This window comes from Nyctibius grandis, chromosome 20 (genome assembly GCF_013368605.1).
Source record: "Nyctibius grandis isolate bNycGra1 chromosome 20, bNycGra1.pri, whole genome shotgun sequence".
Taxonomy (NCBI): Eukaryota; Metazoa; Chordata; class Aves; order Nyctibiiformes; family Nyctibiidae; genus Nyctibius; species Nyctibius grandis.
Window position 1 is genome coordinate 7,628,012 of NC_090677.1, and position 23,961 is coordinate 7,651,972.

The 23,961-nt window shown below is 50.9% G+C and overlaps 2 protein-coding genes across 2 annotated transcripts; one reads left to right on the forward strand and one right to left on the reverse strand.

Annotated features, from left to right (window-relative positions):
• Positions 1 to 2,785: 2,785 nt before the first annotated feature.
• Positions 2,786 to 11,874, reverse strand: LRR1 (leucine rich repeat protein 1). Its single transcript, XM_068416661.1, has 4 exons — positions 11,692 to 11,874; positions 11,503 to 11,601; positions 6,715 to 7,442; positions 2,786 to 3,776 (listed from the first exon to the last, which is right to left on the reverse strand). The coding sequence occupies exons 1-4, from the start codon at positions 11,872 to 11,874 to the stop codon at positions 3,524 to 3,526; spliced, it is 1,263 nt and encodes a 420-aa protein (XP_068272762.1). The 3' UTR covers positions 2,786 to 3,523.
• Positions 11,875 to 14,227: 2,353 nt separating this feature from the next.
• RPS29 (ribosomal protein S29) lies at positions 14,228 to 15,542 on the forward strand. The gene is made up of 3 exons (XM_068416694.1): positions 14,228 to 14,339; positions 14,483 to 14,582; positions 15,422 to 15,542. Exons 1-3 carry the CDS (start codon positions 14,278 to 14,280, stop codon positions 15,428 to 15,430), a joined length of 171 nt encoding a protein of 56 aa, XP_068272795.1. The 5' UTR covers positions 14,228 to 14,277; the 3' UTR covers positions 15,431 to 15,542.
• Positions 15,543 to 23,961: the final 8,419 nt, after the last annotated feature.

Genomic DNA, 23,961 nt, shown 5'->3' on the forward strand with positions numbered 1-23,961 from the left:
ACTGGGATAATGCAAAGTGGCATCAGCACAGCAACATCAGGCCAATTAAAGGATGATCCAGCCTGCCGCTAGCCCAGCTCAAGGCTTTTTACCCCAGACGAGATGGGTAAGTTCAGGTTTCAATTGCATTTAAAAGCACCTCACGTTAGACAGTGTCCTCAAATTCCCAGTGAGAGCCATCACATGCTTTCATCTGATGAGAGTAAGCCCTGCAGTACTCTGCAATGTCATAGAATCACAGAATGGTTTTGCTAGGAAAGGACCTTTAAGATCATCGAGTCCAACCGTTAACCCAGCACTGCCAAGGCCACCACTAACCCATGTCCCTCAGCACCACATCTACACGGCTTTTAAATGTCCGAGGCAAACGCCAAACTTATGGGGCACAACATTAACAGAAAGGACCAGCGATGCTTCTATATTTAGGACATGTTTTTAATGACAGTTTCACAGCTTGACCTTTCCTGACCACAGCTGAGCTTTGCATAACTCAGCAAGTTTCTTTTAATCACCCGGGCACAAAGCATTAAAAAAGAGCACTCCTTAAAAGAGCGAGCCTGGGCTCTGCGACAAAGTCGGTTTGATTCAATGGGATCGTCTTGCTGCAAATAGGAAACACCACGTAAATGGCCCTACAGAGTTCCCCACAAGTACGATAAAGGAGGTAGAATCATACAATCACAGGATGGTTTGGGTTGGAAGGGACCTTAAAGACCATCCAGTTCCAACCCCCCTGCCACGGGCAGGGACACCTTCCACCAGACCAGGTTGCTCCAAGCCCCATCCAACCTGCCCTTGAACACTGCCAGGGAGGGGGCAGCCACAGCTTCTCTGGGCAACGTGGGCCAGGGTCTCACCACCCTCACAGCAAAGAATTTCTTCCTCAGATCTCATCTCAATCTCCCCTCTTTCAGTTTAAAACCGTTCCCCCTCGTCCTGTCACTCCATGCCCTTGTAAAAAGCCCCTCTCCCGCTTTCCTGTAGCCCCTTCAGGTACTGGAAGGTGCTAGAAGGTCTCCCCGGAGCCTTCTCTTCCCCAGGCTGAACAGCCCCAGCTCTCTCAGCCTGTCTTCATAGGAGAGGCCAGCAAGACTCAAACCCCAGCTCACTCGTGAAGCACCTTGCTGTCCATCCTTGGGACAAAGCTGCCATCAGAGAACTTCACCCTGTTGAGCCAAATGCTTTGCAGCATGGAACGAGCTTGATTGCGGGGAGGGCGAGACAGCGAGGAAATGAAGTTGGCTGGAACTGACTCCCAAGGGAACTTGGGGATATTGTAGACCCCCTCTGACTCCTCTGCTTGGCTGCACAAGACTTCCCTTTTCTTCCTCTTTTGTTCATGCTGAGAGAGGTTGCACTCCTCTTCACGTTGGCCTTCTGCCCCCCAGCAGATCCCTTCTCCCAGCACAGCGGGGCTTGGACAGGACTTCACAGCCTACTCCTCCCCTCCTGGCCCAAGCAGGTGCGGTTCCTCCTCTGCCCAGCACAGCTGGCTCCCCTGGGAGCCTCTTGGCCACTGCACCCACACATCTGCATCTCAAATTCCCGAGAAGTCCCCCAGGGAGGCCAAATTTCTGTGTCTACTCCACTTCCCTCCTCTTACTCATGCACTCCACCTAAAAGGTATTTTCCCAAATGAGTAATCTTCAGGCTGCTGCAATCAGGATGAGATCTCTCTCCCTTTACAACAGCATGAGCAGATGATTATTTAAACCCTCCCAGGGTTAGCTCTGCACTGCTTTCCAAAGCTCAGCGTTGACGGAAACGGGCACGCCTGGCTTCCTCCTTCACCAGTTCTCTGTAGCTGAAGAGCAACATACAAGGAATGATTAATTCGAATCTTCCTATAGTTGCTTAAAAGTTACTGGTTTACAAACACTGTGTGAAGGGAACACACATTATTCTGACATTCACAAAAGGTTCTAATGACAATATTTCTAGAAAAAAAGTTCCTCTTCCTCAGGAAAACGTGTCTCTTGGCCTTGTCAGAGCAAAGCCCTTCACTAGGCATGCTTCAATAGTTATTTCTGCTGTGAATGTCTCAGATTAGTAAAGAGTTTGAAATGGATGATTTTTAAAATGCAGGTGAAGGTTGTGCTCACGTAGGAGATGTTAAGGGATACCTGCAAGCCAGTACCTTCTTCCAAAGCCTGCTGCCACCTTCCAGGCTGCTCCTCACGGTGTATATTGCATTTAGCTGTCATGGGAAGCCCAGTCTAGATCAGTTCTGCAGTCAGTAACTACAGATGTCTTGTCTTCCCATTGAAACTACATAGAATTGCCACAGTGGTATGGTTTTCTGTGACCCAAAAAGATGCAGAATGTGCAGTTATTATCACTCCTGGGCAGTCAGTATCACTTCAAAAATAACTGTAACATGCGCCCTCCAAGCCATCACATAGAATCACAGGATGGTTTGGGTTGGAAGGGACCTTAAAGATCACCCAGTTCCAACCCCCTGCCACGGGCAGGGACACCTTCCACCAGACCAGGTTGCTCCAAGCCCCATCCAGCCTGGCCTTGAACACTGCCAGGGAGGGGGCAGCCACAGCTTCTCTGGGCAACCTGGCATGGGATGCCTAAATACCTTCTCAAGGGACTCTTCTCCCATGCTGTTTCAATACCCCAGGCATGGACCAGCTGACAAGACATGAAATAAGAGTGTGTGGATACTCTCCAGTATTTTGGTGTCTTCACCAGGAAAAAGGCCAGGAGCTAATCCCTGGAATACACTGGATAAAAAACTCATTAGAGAAAACACAACTCACATGTACATAGAAGGGTTTCAAAATTTAATACGTTGACACAGTGAACAATTCAAGAATCTTTAAAATGTGAGAGTTAAGAAACAAAGTTTAGGTCACATATTTAGAAAAAGACATTTCTTGTATAACAAAGAGATAAAACCGAAAACATTTGCTCTGGTAAAAAAAACCCAGCAGTGCTGGTCCCTGCTTGAGGTGAGAATGCTGTAACAGAACTTTTTAAAAAGAAGCACCTGGAATTACACGACCGGTTTTGAACTGCTCACGCTGTGATTTCTTCTCACAGCAGCCTACAAGTTGCTCTACAGTAAACAAGTCAGGAAGAGTCCAGTCCAGTGGTAAAGTCAATGCACTCGTCTTCTGGAGGCAGAGTTCAGAGCCTCAAGTGTAAGCAAGCAAAGAAGTCTGATATACGCTCACCTTCTCCTAGCAAGAAGAAACCACTTACACCTTGAAACAAAATTGTCATGACACTCCGAACAAAGTCACAGTAACAGGAAAAAGAAAGCAAAATACATTCTAAGGAAGATTCATCCAAGCTAAGCATTGCTTTTTATTCCAACCAAGAGAGATTCTAGTGGTGGAGGAACAGTCAAGGCCACCAGACCAGGCTGATGGTGCCCCCTCACTGCAAGACTGACATTGCGACCTGCAGCAAGTGCCCTACGACAGCACGTGGGGGTAACAAGCAGAAAACAATTTCAGGCTCCTCTGTCCCTGGACAGAACCTCAGGCAGAGCTTTTGCACCCCATAATGGTCACCCATTACTCTGCAGGTACCTATCGAGGAACTGGGAATAGCAGTCTAGAGAACAGAAGTAGGAGGTGATGGGCGCTTCCGTACCTCCCATGTTATCCACGAGGACCACGGTGTGAGCTACGTGATGGAGATTCATGGTCACCGTGATCTGAATGAAGCTGCTCAGACAGGCGCTTCCGCACTGGCATGTTTTAGCCACTTCCAGATCTTCACAAAGGTGAGAAGGAAGGAGATGACAACCATAAGGGATTCTGTGGAACAAGAGGAGTAAGTGTGAATTCACTGCAAAATTAAGCAAAGTCACTCCAAGGCAGCGACACGCCACACACAGCAGTTGGAAGAAACGCCTTTTTGAGATAATTTTTGCTAAAAACATGCAACAGTGTTACTGACCCCTAAGTCCCAAGGGCCTGAACTCCAGAAGACACTGGAACAAGAACCAGGGAGTTCACACAGAATCACAGAATTAATCAGGTTGGAAGAGACCTCTGGGATCGAGTCCAACCATTGCCCTCACACCACCATGGCAACTAGACCAGGGCACTAAGTGCCATGTCCAGGCTTTCCTTAAACCCCTCCAGAGATGGGGACTCCACCACCTCCCTGGGCAGCCCCTTCCAAGGGCTAATGACCCTTGCTGAGAAGAAATGCTTCCTCATGTCCAACCTGAACCTCCCCTGGCCAAGCTTGAGGCTGTGTCCTCTTGTCCTATCGCTAGTTGCCTGGGAGAGGAGGCCGACTCCCACTGCGCTACAACCTCCCTTCAGGCAGTTGTAGACTGCAATAAGGTCACCTCTGAGCCTCCTCTTCTCCAGACTAAACACCCCCAGCTCCCTCTGCCGTTCCTCGTAGGTCAAACCCTCCAGACCCTCGTAACAGCCTGTATCACAGCGACAGAGAATTGGAGAATTATAAAGATTAAAAATAATGAGACAACTGGGCACATATCTGCTGTTCCCTCACATTAGCCAGGAAGATCACTGTATTTCATCCTGGCCTGACAAAGCATCCACAATTTACTCCTCACTCTCTGACACGAAGAAGTGGTAGCAGCATAAAAACACCGTATCCAGAGGAAACAGGAGATAGAATGAGCCTTATCACAGCAGCGCTACGTTGCAGGCAATAAATTAAGGTTCTCTTGACATACGGCTCTTTTGGTCCGTCATGCCAATAACGACATCCAGAGACAGCAACAAGAATTGCTGCTTTTCAAATCTGCAGCAGAGTGGCGTTGTGTTTGGGGTACAAAATAAATCATTTCCCTGAAGTACTTTGTCGAATTAACTTCAGAGTGTGGCTATTGCCAGTGCCCAGCTGTCACTCCAGACTCACCAAATAGGTCTCACTGACTCACAGCCCGACTCCACCTACATACTCCCAATTCTTTCTACACACCATCACTCATAGCTAAGACTCATGTGGGGTTTTTTTTCACCACCTCAATTTCAGGACATCCTTTTTTCCGGCCAGGAAAAGCATAATCACAGCCCTGGTGCTTGCCCAGAAGATTGATTTACAAACATTTGCTTTCACATCTTTCCTCCTCCTGTTTTCTTCCTCTCTCAAGGTTTTTACAGCCCATCATCACTCCTGTTTCTCATTCTTTGTTAATTCTCACCTCCAGTGAATGTCAGACAGAATGTCTGTTGCCCACTTAAATGGAAAAGGATAAAAAAAAAGTCTTAAGATAATCAGGACCGCTCTGACCAACGCTCTCTCTTCATCATCACAGACCTGTGGGCACGGGGACTGTTTCCACTGCCCCTTGTCTCACTGAGACTCCTCAGGTAAAAGCCTTTTTTTGTTCTCTGTGGTGCCATTTTCATAAAGCCTGCTGCACGGGGGCAGGGGCTGGGGCAATGACTAGGTATCCTCAGGTACTCTGGTAACGAAATCTGACCAGTGGTGAAGGATTATATTTGCTAGGAAAAAAACATGCTTTAATAATATTTATATCAAACCCACTACGATTTCTATAAAGCTGGGAAAGGAGACACGTGGAGTTTAATTGCTGTAATAAAATCAGCAAGGTCAGAAGTGGGTAAGATCTGAGCCAGAACCTTTGGTTGCTTGTTTCCAGGGCATGCCCTGCATGCCTGTGGACACCTTTAGCACAGACTTCTGAGCAATTAACCCAGGTGGATGGGGCCCTCCCCACCCCCAAGGCAGGAATGGGCACAGAAGGTAGGTCAGGAACACTTCACATCTGTCTCTCACCCCACTTCTGTACCCTCTGTTCCATCTTCTTACTCCCTTTCCACCCAGAACAGGGTGGGAGTAGCAGCAGCTGGTGCCAGAAGGATGGCAGGCAGCAGCATGCAGGCAGAGCTACCGAAGCGGTGTGGGGGAAGGGGAGAAAACTGATAATCACCAGCAGCCTGGGATGATGTTTACTTGGTGAAAAGATAATTTTAAATTTACCTCAGAACGGGGCTTCTCCACCTAGGCCAGAACACCCTCACTCCAGCACCAAAGGAAATCAACAGCTCAAGGGAAACCTACAGCTGGGAGAAGCCTGCAGTGGGTAAGGCCAACTCCAGCGTGACACTCGCCCTCTGCGAAGCCACCTCGTGGTGTTTCCTAACATGACACAGCTTGTGTAAGGTCTCACCTAAAGCAGGGGCAGACCAATCCCTGTCTGTAACTAGGAGCTGTGTGGCAGAAGGTAACCTGCTGCCAACACACTATTCTCACGTGGGAAGGGACAGCGACAAGCTGATGGGTGTTACAAGCAGCTTTAGCCTACTTTAATGTGAGCACAGGATGAAGGGCAAACAGATTTGAAAGCAACTTCCAAGCTAGAGCCCAACACAAAATATGATCTGTGCCACAAAATCCACTGTAACGTAAGCTCCTCAATACACAGCGCCAGAAGTGGTGCAGGGCTGTAGAACTGATTCTCTTTTCCCCTGGCTAGACAGGAATATTCTGTTACGGTGTCCCCATTTTGTGGATAAAAACATTTTCATCTATAGCTTTCTCTGAATGCTTCCAAGTCACCAATTTACTGCGTTACCTGTATAACAAAGGGGTGATTCTGCAAGTGGAATTCAAAGCAACTTTAACCTTATGACTTTTAACAGGTGAAGAGCAATAGCCACTGACAGGAAAAAGAAGTGGGGAAAGTTTAGACTTGACAGGTTTGAAACAGAGTAGGTGTGTATGTACCCATCCTGCTGCTCTTACCTGTGATTTATGGTTGCTCTTGCAGCACACTCTAACAAAGTCAAGGGGATTTTCAGTTGTATGTTGGGAACAAGCGGTTTAGGCTGCTCAAAAGGATTTCCAAAGAGATCCAAGTTCTCAAGACAGAGTTTCCTAAAATCACTGGGCAAGAAAGGCAGTTTGTTTCGAGCTGCTGACAGAAAGCGTAGATGATCTAACTGGCCAATCTTGAATGGCAGCCTAATCAACTCATTGTCGTCAAGCTTTAAATTAACGAGTTCTCGCAGCTGGCAAAACTGAATGGGAAGTGCTTTCATTTTGTTTTGGCTGAGGTCCAAGCACTGAAGAGATTTCTGAAGGGTGGAGCTGCACAGAGCCACACTGAAGGACTCCAGGTGATTGTCGTGCAGATTCAGCTCCTGCAGACAGATCAGGTCACCAATAGTAGCTGGCAGCTGCTTGATGTGGTTATGACTTAGGTCTAGTTTTCGGAGTTTCTTCAAGCAAAGCACACGCGTGTCGATCCGAGCAAGCTTGCAGTACGAGGCCTGGAGATGTTCGAGGGAGTAAGGGAAGTTTTTGGTGAGAGGATAGTCCCTTCTGGAAGTTATGATCATTTTTGTCTTAGGTTTTTCAACTTCTGAGGTCTTTGCTGGTACCAAAGCTGAGAGGGGGAGAGCTCCTATGTCGGTCCCTTGGTGAGCCAGTCTCACAGCTGAAAGGAAATTCTTTAAATTGCTGGCATTTGCCTATAGGAAAACACAAATGTGGAATTAAAAGTTCATTATTCTTGTGCTAACACATTCTGAACTATTTTGTACGTGTATCAGCTGCAACTCAGCAGGGCAATGAAATGGGAAACAAGTGGGGCTTACTGGGTTGACGTGCTGTTTACAGTATTTAAGAACAAATGGCATGCAATTTGAAAGAGAAGTTACGACCTCTCTGAATAATCTAGATCAAACAAACTGCGTTGCATTACTCAGAAAAGGAACAAAGCACTGAATTCACAGCTGAAAATAAGGTACAGAAAAACAGCCTGATGCACTGTGATCTCCCCAACCTGCAACGTGCTAAAGGGACAGTTTATAAAAACACACACACGGGTAAATGGGAGATCTAAAACTTGAGGCAATCATTTCTGAAAGTTGTGAGGAAGGAAAAGGATGAAGGCTGAGGTTAAATTCAAACATAAAGGAAGGGGGAAAGCTTCAAGGCAGGTTAGGTAACTGCTTCTGGTCACACACAGCTCTTTTTGGTTGTGCCAGCATCAAATGAGGGTCCTTCAGCAAACAACTGATTTTGCTTTAGGTGGGATATAATATAATGGCAGTAAGGACAGAGAGTTAAATTAATGAAGTATCAGATGACCTGTATTTTAATTAAAGATCAAGAAAGCTGCGATACATTTGTTGTACTGATACAATTAACTTTTATGACTACGAGGGTGACCAAATATTTCTCTTCTAAATTTTCCAGCAAGTCTCAGGCTGAAGTGCAGCTGACAGATGTTAAGCTATGAAGTAAATTCTAAAATAAAAAGCACGATGCGTGTATACACATAAAAGTCATCTCTCAGTGCAGGAAAGAACAAACTTGGAGTTCTGGCACGGCTCTGAGAGTCGAGAGGTTTGCACTGTCGACTTTGAGGTTTGCCCAAGCCTAGTGACACCTGTTTCTGCACCTGAAAGACAATTTTGCTCCTGAATGTATTTGTTTATACCAAATTCTAGAGAGTCCATAACTAGCTTACATCTAGCACAACACAGCAATGATCTTGGAAACTTCTGGATGCTCATGTGATATAAAGACAATAATGGTCACACACATTGCTAACCTAATGACCAGTCTCCTTAATCATCCCGTGAACATCTATTCTCTTCACTCCTGGTGTGGTATCCTCCAGAGAAGAGCAAGCTGCACATCAAAAACCTTTGTTATCCAAGACTACCAGTGCTCATTACCTCAGCCAATCTAATTAAAATATTTAGCTATTGGACTCCCTAACTACAGGCAGATTTGTCATGTTTCTGAGGGTAATAAGTAGCAAACTAAATTTGGAAGTAAGGAGAAATAGTCCTCCAGATCTGTAAAGACCATGTAAAATAAATAACTATACATCAGAGCTGAGTTACAGGCAAGATTTCTTTGATCTCAAAGCATGAGACACAACAGATACCTGTTTCTTGTAGCCAAAAGCTCTAGGATGTTAAGAGTAAGTTTACGCTGCTCACGTGACTGGGAAATAAGAGTTACTTTGTATTCTGAATCCTTGAGGCAAATTTCCTCCACAACCCCTTCGTACAGGTAACACAGTATCTGTAAACCTTGTTGTTGAGAAATCTTGAATATCTTGAGAAAAATACTAAGACACATTAAGAAAAAACCCAAAGAATTAGTTGGAAGCGCTCAGGACACAATTTTACACAAGTCTGAAGTCTCAACCACAGAAAAGATGTTGGGAAAAGAGGTTAATCTGCGTTAACGCCTTACAAGTCCCTTGTTTCAGAGCTAAATGAGTGATGACAAGGCAACCAGAGGTTACCTGGATTTCAGATTTTGCACGCAATGCAGCAGGCACAGGCTTGCTGAAGGAAAATAAACCCCACGGTGACTTGATTATTTTTGCTCCAGGGTTGAACGCTCCAGACTGATGTTTCTCAATTTCTGATGGGGCTGAATGCAGCAAATGGCACAGCCTGGCAGGGCATAGAGTGGGGTTTTGCGTGGTAGTTGGATGCAAGTGGTACAGTCACACCTGGAAATCTCTTTTCTGAAAGCTTTTGTCCATCTTTGAGAGTTAAGAAGCCTTTCAGGAATGAAATTATGAAAGACTAGTGGAAAAATTATCGATAATCTTAAATTTGGTTTCTGGATTTGGAGCATTTAAGAAGAATATAATATATATATATAAGAGGAATATAAGAATTTAGTGGATTTATTCTTGGACCTTGACAGCATGAGGGCCAGCCTTATGTTAAAAATGGTGAGCAACAATCTTGCCTCCTCAGAGTATAACTCAGGTCGTTATTCTAACTCCTGTTTAATTAGATTTGGCTGAGACTTTCTTTTCAGTCTAACACCACTGTGGGCTGTCTTCTCGTACAGAAAACAACAGATGTAGTTCTTAAGTAAATTCCAACCCACGCTGAAAGAATGTCTGTCACCCAGTTTCCTCACAGGCCCTATAAGTGGCCTAAATCAGATCTTGCAGCACTAAGACACAGACCTTTCCTCTCGAATTTTATATTACTAGCAGATCCCCTTACAACTGCTTTTGTACCTTTGTTCCAAGATAAAACTTCTTGACTTCTCACACTTCAGTGGTAAAGGATGTAGAACAAGAAGTTAGTCTGGATCTAACACAACATGCCTGAGTTTTCTTTTTTGCAAGATACAGAGCACGTTTGCTTCTGACAAGGGAAACTCAATTTAATTGGATTTGGACACACACTGCTGCTTTTCTATTTAACCCTGTAAGGCACAGTGCTTTCTTCATCAAATTAAGGCTGCTTTCCTTATCACCACCGACTTCACTCTTGCACAGACAAGGTGTTTCCATATCACCATCGTCCTGCCCCAACTTTCTGCAAAGTCTTGGGCTACTACAACTATATTCAGGCTTATATTGGTCTTGTTCCCAATAAAATAAGTGCTTTTTTTTTCTTGCTGGGTCATATTTCTTTTCTTTTGAGTAAGTCACTGTCCCGAGTACAGATCCATTCACCTTGTTTCTCAAGCAGACCCTGCAGCCTGCCCCGAGCTCCGCTCCACTCTGGCAAGGCTGTTGTCAGCGCCGGTTGCAGCTGCAGTTTAAACACACCCTGTGCATTTCCCCTTCGAGACTCATTCTGCTTCTGAAGGACTAAGCTTCACCACTCATGATTACAGCTGCTCAGCCTGACAGCACTGAAATTATTAAAGGATCTCCTTCAGGCCAAAGAACCAGAGTTGCAACAGAAAATCAAAGTGATTTTCCAAACAAAAAAAAAAATCAGTATTATCTGCTTTTAATTACACATCCTACTGCTAAGGTTTTAGAAGAGCCATCCTGCTCTCCTTTTCCACAAGGCTACAAAGGATTATTGGAACAGGCACAGAAAAAAAAATAACAATGTAAAAATTGACCATTTATGCGTGATTTTTTTTGGTGAATTTAGCATTAATAATATAGCATTACTAAAGAACATGTTAACAGCTTCCAAATACCCTGTGAACTGCACATGAACACATTGGTGAGTCCCACTATCAGCTAAGCATTAAGGTGAGATGGTGCCTGTACTGCTGGTCCATACCACGTGTCTCCAGCTTTGAAAGCTGCTTGTCCACCAAGACGAGAGTATTCTCCATTTTTTTCATTAGAAAGACCACAAGCAACGACCTGTTTCACAGAACTTATGGCCAAAGAGCAAGACGTTGTATAGAAAGATGAAAAAAGCTGTTTCTCTCTAAATAAGCGACGATGAACAACGTGAAAAAGACTTTTCTGCTCCTGCTGTTTCTCCAGAGGGAGCAGAAGGAGGGAGAATCAGACCCCAGCCCAGCAAAGAAGCTGGGCTCAGCCTTCCTGGCACAAAATGAGCAACCTTTTTGCTGTAGCCTGTTGAGGACACACGAAGCCAAGCTCCTTCGTGCTGCCTCGCTTACATCTCCTGTGCCAAAGTTGTAGCAGGTCAAACGAGACTGTTAGGACAGGACTCAGTCAGTGTGACACTGGTCGGACAGACTCCGGGCAGACAGCATCGGGGCCTGTCCGGCACCGGTTCCTCAGCGGTACCCCGGGCCGCCGGCCACGGCCCCCGCACCCACCTTGCTGAGGCAGACGTCCACGGCGGGCTCCCGGAGGCGCACGGTGGCCTTGCCCTCCTCCACGAACCGCGTGAAGAACCGCTCGATGTTCTCCTGCACCTGCGGGGCACAGCGGGCGCTCAGTAGCCGCCGCGGCGGGACGAGGGGGACCCGCCCCGGTCCCGGCTTCCCCCACCCCAGCGTCCCCACCTTATAGCGAGCACCGACCCGGTCCCGCGCCGTGCACACCATGAGGTAAACGCCGCCTCCGCCCCGCGCCCGGCCGGGCGGGCGGCCCAGCGAGAGCAGCGCCCTGGTGCCGCGGCCGCGGCCCCGCAGCCCGCAGGTGGGCAGGAGCCGGCTCACCACCTCCACGTCGCACTGCAGCCGCATCGCCGCCCGCCCCGCCACCGGCCAACGGCTCAGGGGCGGCCGGGCAGGCGGCCGGCGCGGCGCCGCCCGGGGGCCTCCCGCGCTCTCCGCGCACAGGCGCCCGCCGCGGTGCCTGGCTCCCGTGGGCCCGGCCGCCCGCCGCCGCCGCCGCTGCCGGGCAGGGGGCGTGGAGCCGCCCGGCGGGAGGGCTCGCAGGACGGGAAGGGAGGGCGGCGGTACCGGCAGCACCGGCAGCCGCGGGCGGTACCGGCAGCACCGGCAATCGCGGGCAGCCCCGGAGAGGAGCCCTCAGCGCGGGGCGCTGCGCTGGCGCCCCCTGGAGGAGGCGGCCGGCTCGGCTCGGCTCGAAGGATCGAGGGCGGTGGCGGGTGTGAGGGGGCACGGGGGAGCTGAGGGGATGGCGGGTATGAGGGGACACGGAGGGAACTGAGGGAATGGTGGGCGTGAGGGGACATGGAGGCAACTGAGGGGACAGTGTGTGAGGGGAGATGGGAGCTGAGGGAACGGTGGGTGTAAGGGGGACATGGAACTGAGGGGATGGTGGGTGTGAGGGGACATGGAGGAGCTGAGGGGACGGGGGGTGTGAGGGGACACAGGGGAGCTGAGGGGACACTGGCTGTGAGGGGACACGGGAACTGAGGGAATGGCGGGTGTAAGGGGCACACAGAGGGAACTGAGGGGGGACAGCGGGTGTGAGGGGACATGGAGGAGCTGAGGGGACACTGGCTGTGAGGGGACATGGAGAGAACTGAGGGGATGGGAGGTGTGAGGGGACATGGAGGAACTGAGGGGACACTGGCTGTGAGGGGACATGGGAGCTGAGGGAATGGTGGGTGTGAGGGGGACACAGAGGGAACTGAGGGGATGGAGGGTATGAGGGGACATGGAGGAGCTGAGGGGACGGTGGGTGTAAGGGGGACATGGAGGAGCTGAGGGGATGGTGGGTGTGAGGGGACATGGGAGCTGAGGGAATGGTGGGTGTGAGGGGACACGGAGGGAACAGGGAATAGCGGGCGTGAAGGGACGGCGGGTGTGAGGGGACACGGGGGAACTGAGGGGACAGTGTGTGTGAGGGGACATGGAGGAGCTGAGGGGACAATGGGTGTGAGGGGACACAGGGGAGCTGAGGGAACGGTGGGTGTAAGGGGGACATGGAGGGAACTGAGGGGATGGAGGGTGTGAGGGGACACAGAGGAGCTGAGGGGACACAGGGGAGCACCGCCGTGGGCACGCCGGTCCCTGGTGGCCCCTGGGCTGGGTGAGCAGGGTGACACGAGGTGCAGCACACCGCCCATGCTGGCAGCAGCGAGGAGCCCGGGCCAGGGCGTGAGGAGCACGGAGCAGGGCAGGCGGGTTGTCCCCCCACGGTGGCGGGACGTGGCTGCTCACCGGGGCGAGTGGCTCCGTGCCGCAGGTCCAGCACCACAGGCGAATCTTTTGGGTGATTTATACAACTGTGGTATGTGACAGAGCAATACAAGGGTTACAATAAATCTAACTCATTACCAAAATAACAGGGAGAAATTCAATAAAGAGAAAAATGCAAAAAAATAATCAACCACAATTAGGAGAAAAGAAAAATAAAATAAAAATCAGTGAATCCTTTCGGTGTTGGATTTGCACGTTGATTTATTTTTAAGGATCATAGAATCACAGAACGGTTTGGGTTGGAAGGGACCTTAACGATCATCTAGTCCCGACCCAATTTAGGCTTTAAAGCTCTGTAATTGTTTAAAATAAATGTTCTTTTCTGACATCGGAGCATGCGCACACGGCACAGGCGCCGGCGGCCGCCAGCAGGGGGCGGTGCAGGGCGCGCAGGGCCTTGCCGCCGCGGGCCGGCAGGAGGCGGTAGCGTGCGGGGAGCAAAAGGCGGTGCGGGGGGCGGCAGCGGCACCCCCCGCGGCCGTTGGGTGCCCGGTGCGAGCAAAAGGAGCCCGCGTCTCTCTGTGTTGCCCAGGCTACGCTGCAGTGGCTATTCACAGGCGCGATCCCGCTACTGACCGTCACGGGAGCTTTGACCTGCTCCGTCTCCGACCTGGGCCGGTTCACCCCTCCTTAGTCAACCTGGTGTCCCCCGGCTCCCCGGGGCTCACCATATTGATGGCGGCCTTAGCGCGGACGCCCGCTCGGCATAGCGCACTGCAGCCCAGAACTCCTGGGCTCAAGCGATCCGGCGGGCTCGGCCTCCCGAGTAGCTGGGACTACAGGCGCGCGCCACCGCGCCCGGCGCTGACGGGGCCCGCGCCGCCGCCTCTCCTGCCCTCGCGCCGCTGACGTCACGCCGCGGAGGCGGGGGGGGGGCGGAGCGGCTGTGCGCGGGCGCGGTGCATGCCGGGATGCGGGCGGTGTTGATTAGCGCACGCGCGGGCCGCCATCTTCCTCTGCGGGCGCGGCGGCAGCATGGGGCACCAGCAGCTCTACTGGAGCCACCCCAGGAAGTTCGGGCAGGGCTCCCGCTCCTGGTCAGTGCGGGCCCGGGGGGCTGCTGGGCCCTCTGGGCCGCCACAGCCGCCTTCCTCCTTCCCTCCCTCCCCCCTTCTCTCTCCTTTCCCCCCCCCGCCGGCATTACCGCCCTGACCGGCCTTGCTCTCTTCTCCCCTCACAGCCGCGTGTGCTCCAACCGCCACGGCCTCATTCGCAAGTACGGCCTGAACATGTGCCGGCAGTGCTTCCGCCAGTACGCCAAGGACATCGGCTTTATCAAGGTGGGCGCCGGGGCTGTGCGGGAGGGGCGGGTGTGGCGTTTCTGGCTGACGCCTAAAATCATAATGTCCTGAGTTGGAAGCGACCCACAAGGATCATCGAGTCCAACTCCTGTCCCAGCATAGGACAGCCCCAGAATTCACACCATGTGTCTGTGGGCGTTGTCCAAATGCTTCTTGAATGCTGTCAGGCTTGGTGCCATGGCTGCTTCCCTGGGGAGCCTGTTCCAGTGCTCCACCACCCTCTGGGTGAAGAACCTTTTCCTAATATCCAACCTAAGCCTCCCCTGGCACATCTTCCTGCCATTCCCTCGAGTTCAATGCTTACTCCTCCACTTCCCCTCATGAGGAAGTTGTAGACTGCAGTGAGGTCTTCCCTCAGTCCTCTCCAAGCTGAGCAGACCCAGTGACTTCAGCCCCTCCTCATACAGCTTCCCCTCTAAACCCTTCACCATCTTTGTGGCTCTCCTCTGGACACTTTCTAGTATCTTCATATCCTTTTTATACTGTGACACCCAAAACTGCACACAGTACTCAAGGTGAGGCCGTAGTAGGGCAGAGTAGAGTGGGACAATCACCTCCCTTGACCAGCTAGCAATACAATGCCTGATGCACCCCAGGACACGGTTGGCCCTCTTGGATGCCAGGGCACACTGTTGGCTCATGTTCAACTTGCTGTCGACCAGAACCCCCAGATCCCTTCCTGCAGGGCTGCTCTCCAGCCTCTCGTTCCCCAGTCTGTACGTACATCCAGGGTTGCCACATCCCAGGTGCAAAATCTGGCACTTTCCCTTGTTAAACTTCATGATCACCCACCTTTCACCTTTCTCGCTCTCTTGCAGCTGGACTGAGCGCCGGGAGGATGAGGCTGTCGCCAGAAGCTTCTGGGGCTTCCCTGCACCTCACCAGCACATATGCAGCATCTTGGCACAGCTCTACTTAATAAATAGTCTCCCAGCCCCACTGCCGTGTGCTCATTTGCCTTTTGTAAAGGTCCCACTTCATCTGGTGTTTTCTGAGGCTTTCAGCCACTTAAAGGTTGTAGTGTGACAGGACTGAAGAGAGGGGTGAAGAAATGCTGGAGTGTGCCAAAGGCCTGGAGTTGGGCTCTCCAGTTTCCTCTGAGGGGATTGGAAGGGTTTCAGTGCTGGTCGGGCTGGTTTTGGAGCAGCTCTGCTGAAGCCACGCTGCTCTGTGGTGAGGTTACTGCCTGCATGAATGTTCTGGAATGGCAAATGGGCTCATCCCTTCCCAGCTGAGCATTCTGCCTCGGGTTTGGGAATCCCCAATAGCCTGTTTTTTTGTCCCACTGGTTATTTAACTGAACAAGGTGGGACGGTGAGGAGGGAGCAGAAACAAAGCCAGACACTGGTCTGTACCTCCCTGTCCTGGTCTCTGTGGTGATGGAAGCAGAGCTGTAACATGTCCCACAGGCTCGTGGGCAGGCAGGCACACCTGATGTCATGGTGCTTGGCCTTCAGTGAGCTTTAATGTCAAACTTCCCCCGAGGAACCTCTGGGGACGGGCAGCAGCTGAGCAGGGGTTTGAGGTGTGCTTGCAGCAGAAGCTGAAGGGCTGTGGGGATAATACACAGTGTGGAGCTCAGCGAGCTGCTTTTGCCCCAGCTGGCCAGATAAACTCGCACTGAGCTGGGTCAGTTGGTGACTGGTTCAGGAATGATATGAAAATAATTTAATGAAACTTGGGAAAATACTTGCTAAGTAACACAAGCCGAATGTGAAAATGTGAGTTAAAGCAGCTTGCTGGGTTAATACCTACATCAGGGGGAAAATGTGGTGTTATCCTGAGAGATGCTGCCAGGGCTTCATTGCAAGGGAACTAAATGTGTGGCTACAGGGAAAGAACAGCTGATCCCGTGACAAGACATAAGATAAATTAATAGTTAAAGCCTGATACAAAAATTAAAAGATAATTGTATGGGGCTGTCTTGCTCGGAGGCTTTCCATCTTCCCTTTGCTTTGAGGCAACGACATTGGACTGAACAGATATCTGCCAGGGTTTGTAGGTTCTGACAGCGCAGCAGTTCTGGAAATGCAGGGCTGACACAGGGATGTGTATTTGGGGTCACTGGGGGAGCTCTGGCTGGTGCTGGTCCAGGTTTGGTGCTGGACTGGGGAAGGGTGAACCTCGCTGCAGCTGGAGGACGCTGCTGGTCCTGTCTTGCTCTGTGAGTGAGAAATGATTAAATCCCTCGTTCCTATCTGGAAACTCTTCAGTGTACAGGTGAGCTTCTGCACTAAATAAATAATAACAAGATTTAGTTCCTCTGCTGATTGGTTTTGTTTTTTTTTTTCCCCCAGTTTCTGTTGGTGCACACAGGGAGGTGAATCCTGTGGGGTGTGTTTGGCTTCAGTGTGATTCTGAAAAATCAGCAAACACTAATTGTCTTTCTAAGCAATAAGTGAATTTTTTCTGTTAGGGGGACACTCACTGGGGAGGAGTAAGTCTTTTGTTCTCAAGCATTATTTTAACCCATGCTACAATCGAAAAGATTTGTTCTTTTTCAAGGGAACCGGCCAGCTTTGCTGCTGTCCCCGTCAGCTCGGCGGTGACAGTGGGATGCCCCGTGCTGGGTACCAGCCTGAGCCCTTTGCAGGTGGCAGCAGTAGCAGGATTATTTGGACGCTCAGGGCTGCAAAGAGACAGAATCACAGAATCAATGAGGTTGGAAGAGCCCTCTGGGATCATCGAGTCCAACCATTGCCCTGACACCGCCATGGCAACTAGACCAGGGCACTAAGTGCCATGTCCAGGCTTTTCTTAAACCCCTCCAGAGATGGTGACTCCACCACCTCCCTGGGCAGCCCCTTCCAATGGCTAATGACCCTTGCTGAGAAGAAATGCTTCCTAATGTCCAACCTGAACCTCCCCTGGCGAAGCTTGAGGCTGTGTCCTCTTGTCCTATCACTAGTTGCCTGGGAGAAGAGGCCGACTCCCACTGCGCTACAACCTCCCTTCAGGTAGTTGTAGACTGCACTAAGGTCACCTCTGAGCCTCCTCTTCTCCAGGCTAAACACCCCCAGCTCCCTCAGCTGTTCCTTGTAGCTCAGACCCTCCAGACCCTTCACCAGCTTGGTCGCCCTCCTCTGGACTTGCTCCAACACCTCAACATCTTTCTTGAAGTGCAGGGCCCAGAACTGGACCTTCAGGTCAGTAGAGAGTTGGGGGTATCTGTCCCTCTTTCCTCAGCAAAGCTCCTTTCTGATGGTAGAACGGCTTTGGGGCACCTTCTTTCGCTGTTGCAGGGCAGTGAATTGTGCTGCTCTGAAGCAGCTGAGGTCCTGAGAGCGAAGTGCCAGAGCATCTCTGCCATCTAAGTGATGGAAAACAGCAATAAAAACCCCTCTGTAGCAAGGGGTTACTGTGTCTCAGTAGGGACAGCAATTGAAAAGCAGCTTCCTATTTGAAAACAAAGCTAAAATACGTTTTTGAATTACTTTGTACACATAAAAATACCTGAATTGTCACCTTGTAATTTCATAAATGCTTTAAATATTCTTGCCTTTTTCCTATTCTATTGCTCCCATCTTTTAAGTCTAGCGGGAAGGTGGTGCAGTACAAACTGTAATGCCTTTTTCCCTTATTGCTGCCTTAACTAGGTATTTATGGCCCAATATGCATCAAAGACTAGATGCCAAACCTTGAATTTCCCGAGCTCAGTGTGAAAATTGCGTTTTGCTTCTTCCTAAAGCTGATGGTTACTGACTCTGAAGGGGCGCAGATGTGAAGCTCAAACTTATTTGGAAGCAAAATGATTTGTAAAGAGCTGCTTATTCCCCTAAAGAACAGGTAAAATCAAAATACCCTTCAAGGACTTTGCATTAATGGGAACAACTAATACATGTTTTCCTGTAGGGAAATAACGTTGCCTGTTTGGAGCCAAGTAAAAGATAGTGATGCCTTAGCTTTCGACGAGATGAACCTCTAATTGCTGAAATGGAGTTTATAGGGGTTTGAACTGTCGAAAAAACACTGAATTGCATTGGATTATGCACCAGATAAAATCTACTGTTGTCAGAGGCTCCGGGAGGAATTTGCCAGGCTTTGGGTAAAACACTGGCTTTTAAACTCACCCTTAGGCTGGAAAAATGAAGCTGTCTGATGTGCTTAGGTAGGAAAAAAGCGTGATTCCTGGAGATAATCTGTGGCAGAGGGGTGCTGCGAGAGCCGGCGCCTCGTGGTGACCCCGTGGTGTGCAGAGGTGGTCCCTGGCTCGCTGGGGGCTGGTTTGTTGCAGCGGGTGGTTGTGGGACCCGGCTGGGGGTGACCTTCAGGCCGTGTTCCCACGTGCAGCATCTCGGGGTGAGCGCCAGGTCCCTGTCGCCTGGATCAGGAGCTGGCTCCTCGCCCTTCCCCACGCTGACGCTCTGCCATGGGGTTCAGTTTCCCCAGCTGTGAAACTGGGATAATGCTCTCTGCACTGGGACAGCAGCTTCTCCAGGGGTGTGAATGTTCCCGACACTGACCTTACTGAATTCATTACTGACCTATTCGTTATTGACCTTACTGAGTTCATTACTCCAGCTCCGAGCTGAGGGAAAGGTTATACTGGGTGTAGGAGTCTTACCCAAAGGCATTGCTGTGGGTGGGGAAGAGAGGTTCAGCCTGTTGGCTGATCCCAGAAGCCCGCAGTGATGTCTCCATGACTTCTCAGTGGTGGTATCTCCCCCCCTTGCCTCTTTCTTAAAGGCATTTTATCCTATTTTCTGTGTTCAGGTGGAGCTTGAGTGACTCTAGTCACACATACCTTTATTATTGATTGGTGTAAAATTCCCTTGCTTCGACTTAAAGTTCATCCACAGGACGTGATTTTGCCACAATCGCTGGCTCAGCCACGAGCGTTCTGGGTGGAGCAGGGTATAATTTCTTGTTTGACAATAGCGATGTGATTTATGTTACAAGGTACCATGGAGTTCCCCTACCTGCCTCGTTAGCACAGAGCCTGGCCATGGTTATCTCCACACCGTTCCACCCTCCATTGTCTCAGAGCACGCTGAGCTCCCTTGGTGTGCGAACATCTAAGAATGCAGGGCAGGTTGCCTGGGGAACTGTTACACACGCTGACCATGTCCCACTCTAGACACTTTCTTAGTTCTGTAGGATGTGGCTATAACCGTGTCCTGGGCTGCATCCCCAGCAGCGTGGCCAGCAGGGCGAGGGAGGAGATTCTGTCCCTCTGCTCCGCTCTCGTGAGACCCCCCCTGCAGTGCTGCGTCCAGCTCTGGGGGCCCCAACATCAGAAGGACACGGAGCTGTTGGAGTGAGTCCAGAGGAGGCCACGGAGATGCTCAGAGGGCTGGAGCCCCTCTGCTCTGGAGACAGGCTGAGAGAGCTGGGGCTGTTCAGCCTGGAGAAGAGAAGGCTCCAGGGAGACCTTCTAGCACCTTCCAGTACCTGAAGGGGCTACAGGAAAGTGGGAGAGGGGCTTTTTACAAGGGCATGGAGTGACAGGACGAGGGGGAATGGTTTTAAACTGAAAGAGGGGAGATTGAGATGAGATATTAGGAAGAAATTCTTTGCTGTGAGGGTGGTGAGACCCTGGCCCAGGTTGCCCAGAGCAGCTGTGGCTGCCCCCTCCCTGGCAGTGTTCAAGGGCAGGTTGGATGGGGCTTGGAGCAACCTGGTCTGGTGGAAGGTGTCCGTGCCTGTGGCAGGGGGTTGGAACTGGATGGTCTTTAAGGTCCCTTCCAACCCAATCGCTCTGTGATTCTATGATAACTTTACTCTCAATCATTGTGCCTCCAATTATTAGTTTCAATAAGTCGCCCCCGTTAGTTACTCCCCAGAGGTGCAGGGGGGTGCCTGGTGAAGGCGCGGGGTGAGGCCCGGTTCCTGCCCGTGCCAAGGTGCTGTGGATGTGTCCCTCTGTGCCAGCTCTGCGGGTCACAGGTGGTGGCACTTGGTGCAATGCGGGCAGCATTTCTCCAGCAGTGCCTCTGGGCAGGGTTTTACCCCGACTCTCCATCCACCCACGTCGTGGTCAGAGCCTTGCAGCCGAGGACGGATTCCCAGCTCCAAGGGTGAAGGGGTTTCTGCTGTCCCCGGCCACACGTGGCTCCAGCGCGCAGGGCTGAGCGATGTGTGCGAGCAAAGCCGGCGTAGCAGCCCGGGTATGAGCGTGGAAGCTAGATGGCACAGTCCACCCGTGGTTCCACCATCGTGGTGAGGGCTTGGGGGGACGCAGTCCTGCAGCAGGGTGTGCTGGGTGGCTGTGGCTAGAAATACATGGCTTTTCTTCCTAAGCAGGGAATGTGTCCTGCAGGTGCCCTGCACTTGCTTTCTGCTGAGAAATCTTGGTGTTTTGGGTCCTTGCTACTGCGCCGAACGGCAGGGCTGGGGCTCAGCCCACAGCTCTGCTATGCTCCTCGCTCCTGTGGGACCGTGGTGGTGTCACAGGGGTGACATCAGAACAGGAATTTTACTTCTTGCCTTTCCTTCTAGTTCTGGTATTTTTTTTTCTTTTTTTCTTTTTTTTTTTTCAGCTTTGGGCTCAGCTTAGTGCCATGGTCCAGTCGACATGGTGGTGTTAGGACAATGGTTGGACTCGACGATCCCAGAGGTCTCTTCCAGCCTGATTGATTCTGTGTGATTCACTGCCAGCCTCGTGCTCTGGTCCTGCACGTGCTGTCATTTTGGAGAGAAAGCTTAAAAACATACCCAAAACAGGAAAGTGCTGTTTATCCCTGGTCAGGTCATCCCTGACTTCCCAAAACCCCTCGCCACCTTCCCAGCAGTCCCTTTACAACAGGACGGTGGGCAAAGAAGCAGAGCCCCCCCCCCTCCACCGCAGCACCCGCTGGCAGAGGCTGGATCCCACTGAGCCCCCTCCTGCTCACCCCCAGTCCCCCACTGCCACCCAAGGACGCTGTGACAAGCCCCCACGAGTGTCCTCCTCCCCGTGGGGTGCAGCACCCTGCCATGGAGCAGGACCTTTCCCGCAGGGGAAGGAGGAGAAATGCCTTTGTGCTCCCCGGCTTCTCCTCACGGGCTCTTCCAGGGAGGTGCTTTGCAGCCCGGCTGGGCTGGGGACTGGGGCTGCTGAGGACTTTGCCCAGGGCTTTTTGTCTCGTGGGGCTCCTTCCCTCGAGCCCCAGCACCTCCCGACCCTCCGCGCACACCCCATCTCGCTCGGGCCCCTCCTCAGAGGGAGCCGCGCATCCCCCCGAGCGTCCCCGAGCCGCTTTGTGCCCCTGCTTGGGCAAACCAGCGGAGCTGGGACATCCCAGTGTCCGAGCACCCGGTGCCTCCTGCAGTGGGGAGTCCTGTGGGGAGCCCTGGTGTGACTTGATAGCCTTTTATGAGGACACAACCCAGTGGATAGATGATGGTAAAGCTGTGGATGTGTCTATCTCGATTTCAGTAAAGCGTTTGACACAGATCCCACAGCATCCTCGCAGCTAAACTGAGGAAGTGTGGTCTGGATGATCGGGTGGTGAGGTGGATTGTGAACTGGCTGAAGGAAAGAAGCCAAAGAGTGGTGGTCAGCGGGACAGAGTCCCTTCAGGTAGTTGTAGACTGCACTAAGGTCACCTCTGAGCCTCCTCTTCTCCAGGCTAAACACCCCCAGCTCCCTCAGCCGTTCCTCGGAGGTCAGACCCTCCAGACCCTTCACCAGCTTGGTCGCCCTCCTCTGGACTCGCTCCAACACGTTTAATAACGCGGCGAGCTGAACATCTAGAAAGCCCCAGGCAGATGGGATCTGGCTGGCGGTGCGGTGAGCAGAAGTGCTTCTAAATAAAGCGGTTTCAAAGGCTGGCGTGAGGCTCCAGTGGCTCTCTAATTCACACCACTTGTTGGGAGTATGTGTTCATCGCCGACAATGTTTATTTATGGCGTGTAAAAATCTATTTCAATCAAATAATTTCCATAACTGAATATTTATGCCAACATCCGCTGAATGCTCCTTGACTAAACTGAAAACTATTTATTCAGTTATAAATGTTTACTTGTTTAGTGTTAAAACTGCTTTAAACAAACTTAAAAATCAAATTGATGTCTTCCCCGTTAGCAGGATTTCCGCTGTGTTCTAGGCATCAGCTTGCTGAGCAATGTATAATATTTTATTATAATTTCAGCCCAAATAGCCTCTATGTTTATACCCTCTAAGGGCGCAGGTGCTCAGAGCACTGACTAGACTTGCAACAGAGCTGCTGCTGTTCTCAAATATCTTGTTTTTACGAGATCAGATCAGTTAGAATAGCAGTTTATTGCTCAGTGTTAAGTCTCAAATAATGTTGTGCTGAGTAAACTCCAGGTCGCTGCCTCGTTGTTGATAGCGGAGTGCAGGAGACTCATAATTAGGATGAGTCCAGAAGCGTGAGAGTTTGGAAAATGCATTTATTCCCCGAGGAAGAACGTTGTATTTGCAGGTGTGTTTGCAGAGGAGTTGCAACCAGGTCTGTGATTTTTTTTGGGAAAAAAAATAATAAAAAAAGGCTTTGAGGAGGGCAGAAAGGGGAGCTGAAATACATCACAGCATCACAGACTGGTTGGGGTTGGAAGGGACCTCCGGAGATCATCCAGTCCAACCCCCTGCCAAAGCAGGGTCACCCAGAGCACGTTGCACAGGGTCATGTTCAGGCGGGTTTGAATATCTCCAGAGACGGTCTAGCTGGGTGGCTGCAACTGGAGAAAGGTTTTGGTGCGTCTGGAGGGAACGGAATAGATTGATTTATGATTTTAACAAGCATGGCTGGGTAGGGAATCATGCCTATATGGTTTTAAAGTCGTGAAGAGATGTTAATCAAAATTAAGGCTGCTCTAAGAAGGTATCTGAGCCAGTGGTCTGCTTCCTGGCTAATGGATTACACAACTAAAGCACAGTTGTCCCTGCAGAGACAGCCAAAGGACAGCTTGGGTGGGAGGTCTCAGGGTTTAGTGGAAGCAGAGGGTTGGAACAAAGGGCGTAATGAGGAGTAATAGGAATCGGTTAGAGGGGCTGCGCGCTTGTCCCCGTTGATTAGGCCGCGTGTGAAGGGAGAAAATGCTTAATAGAAACACGTGAACGAGAAGCAGCAGTGACATTTCTAGAGCTGCAGCCTGAAATCACACGCTGCCAAAGGTCAGAGCCACCTGGACAGATAGTTAAGGGCAGAAGCCTGGCCGTGTGCCTTCGGGGCCACCCAGCCGGGGCTGAGCATGTTAAAAGCCATGTTGGCAGTGGTGCTGTCCCACCAGGCAGCTTCCTCACCTTACCCCTGCGTTAATTGTCGTTCTGATTTAAAATGCCCTAAAAGGGCTGTGTGGAGTGGTGTTGGGGCTGCCTCCCACCCGGCTCATGCTACCTGGGTGGTTTCCAAACCTTGCTTTTCACTTCATCTATGGGATGAATGGAGAGTGCTCAGAAACAGGGGTTGAAGGA

Coding starts and splice junctions, on each gene's coding strand:
- LRR1 (XM_068416661.1), bottom strand. CDS start 11,874: ATGCGGCTGCAGTGCGACGTGGAGGTGGTGAGCCGGCTCCTGCCCACC. Junction 11,602..11,691: donor GGGTCGGTGCTCGCTATAAG/GTGGGGACGCTG, acceptor TGTGCCCCGCAG/GTGCAGGAGAACATCGAGCG. Junction 3,777..6,714: donor AGAGCAACCATAAATCACAG/GTAAGAGCAGCA, acceptor CTTGTTCCACAG/AATCCCTTATGGTTGTCATC.
- RPS29 (XM_068416694.1), top strand. CDS start 14,278: ATGGGGCACCAGCAGCTCTACTGGAGCCACCCCAGGAAGTTCGGGCAG. Junction 14,340..14,482: donor GGGCAGGGCTCCCGCTCCTG/GTCAGTGCGGGC, acceptor CTCCCCTCACAG/CCGCGTGTGCTCCAACCGCC.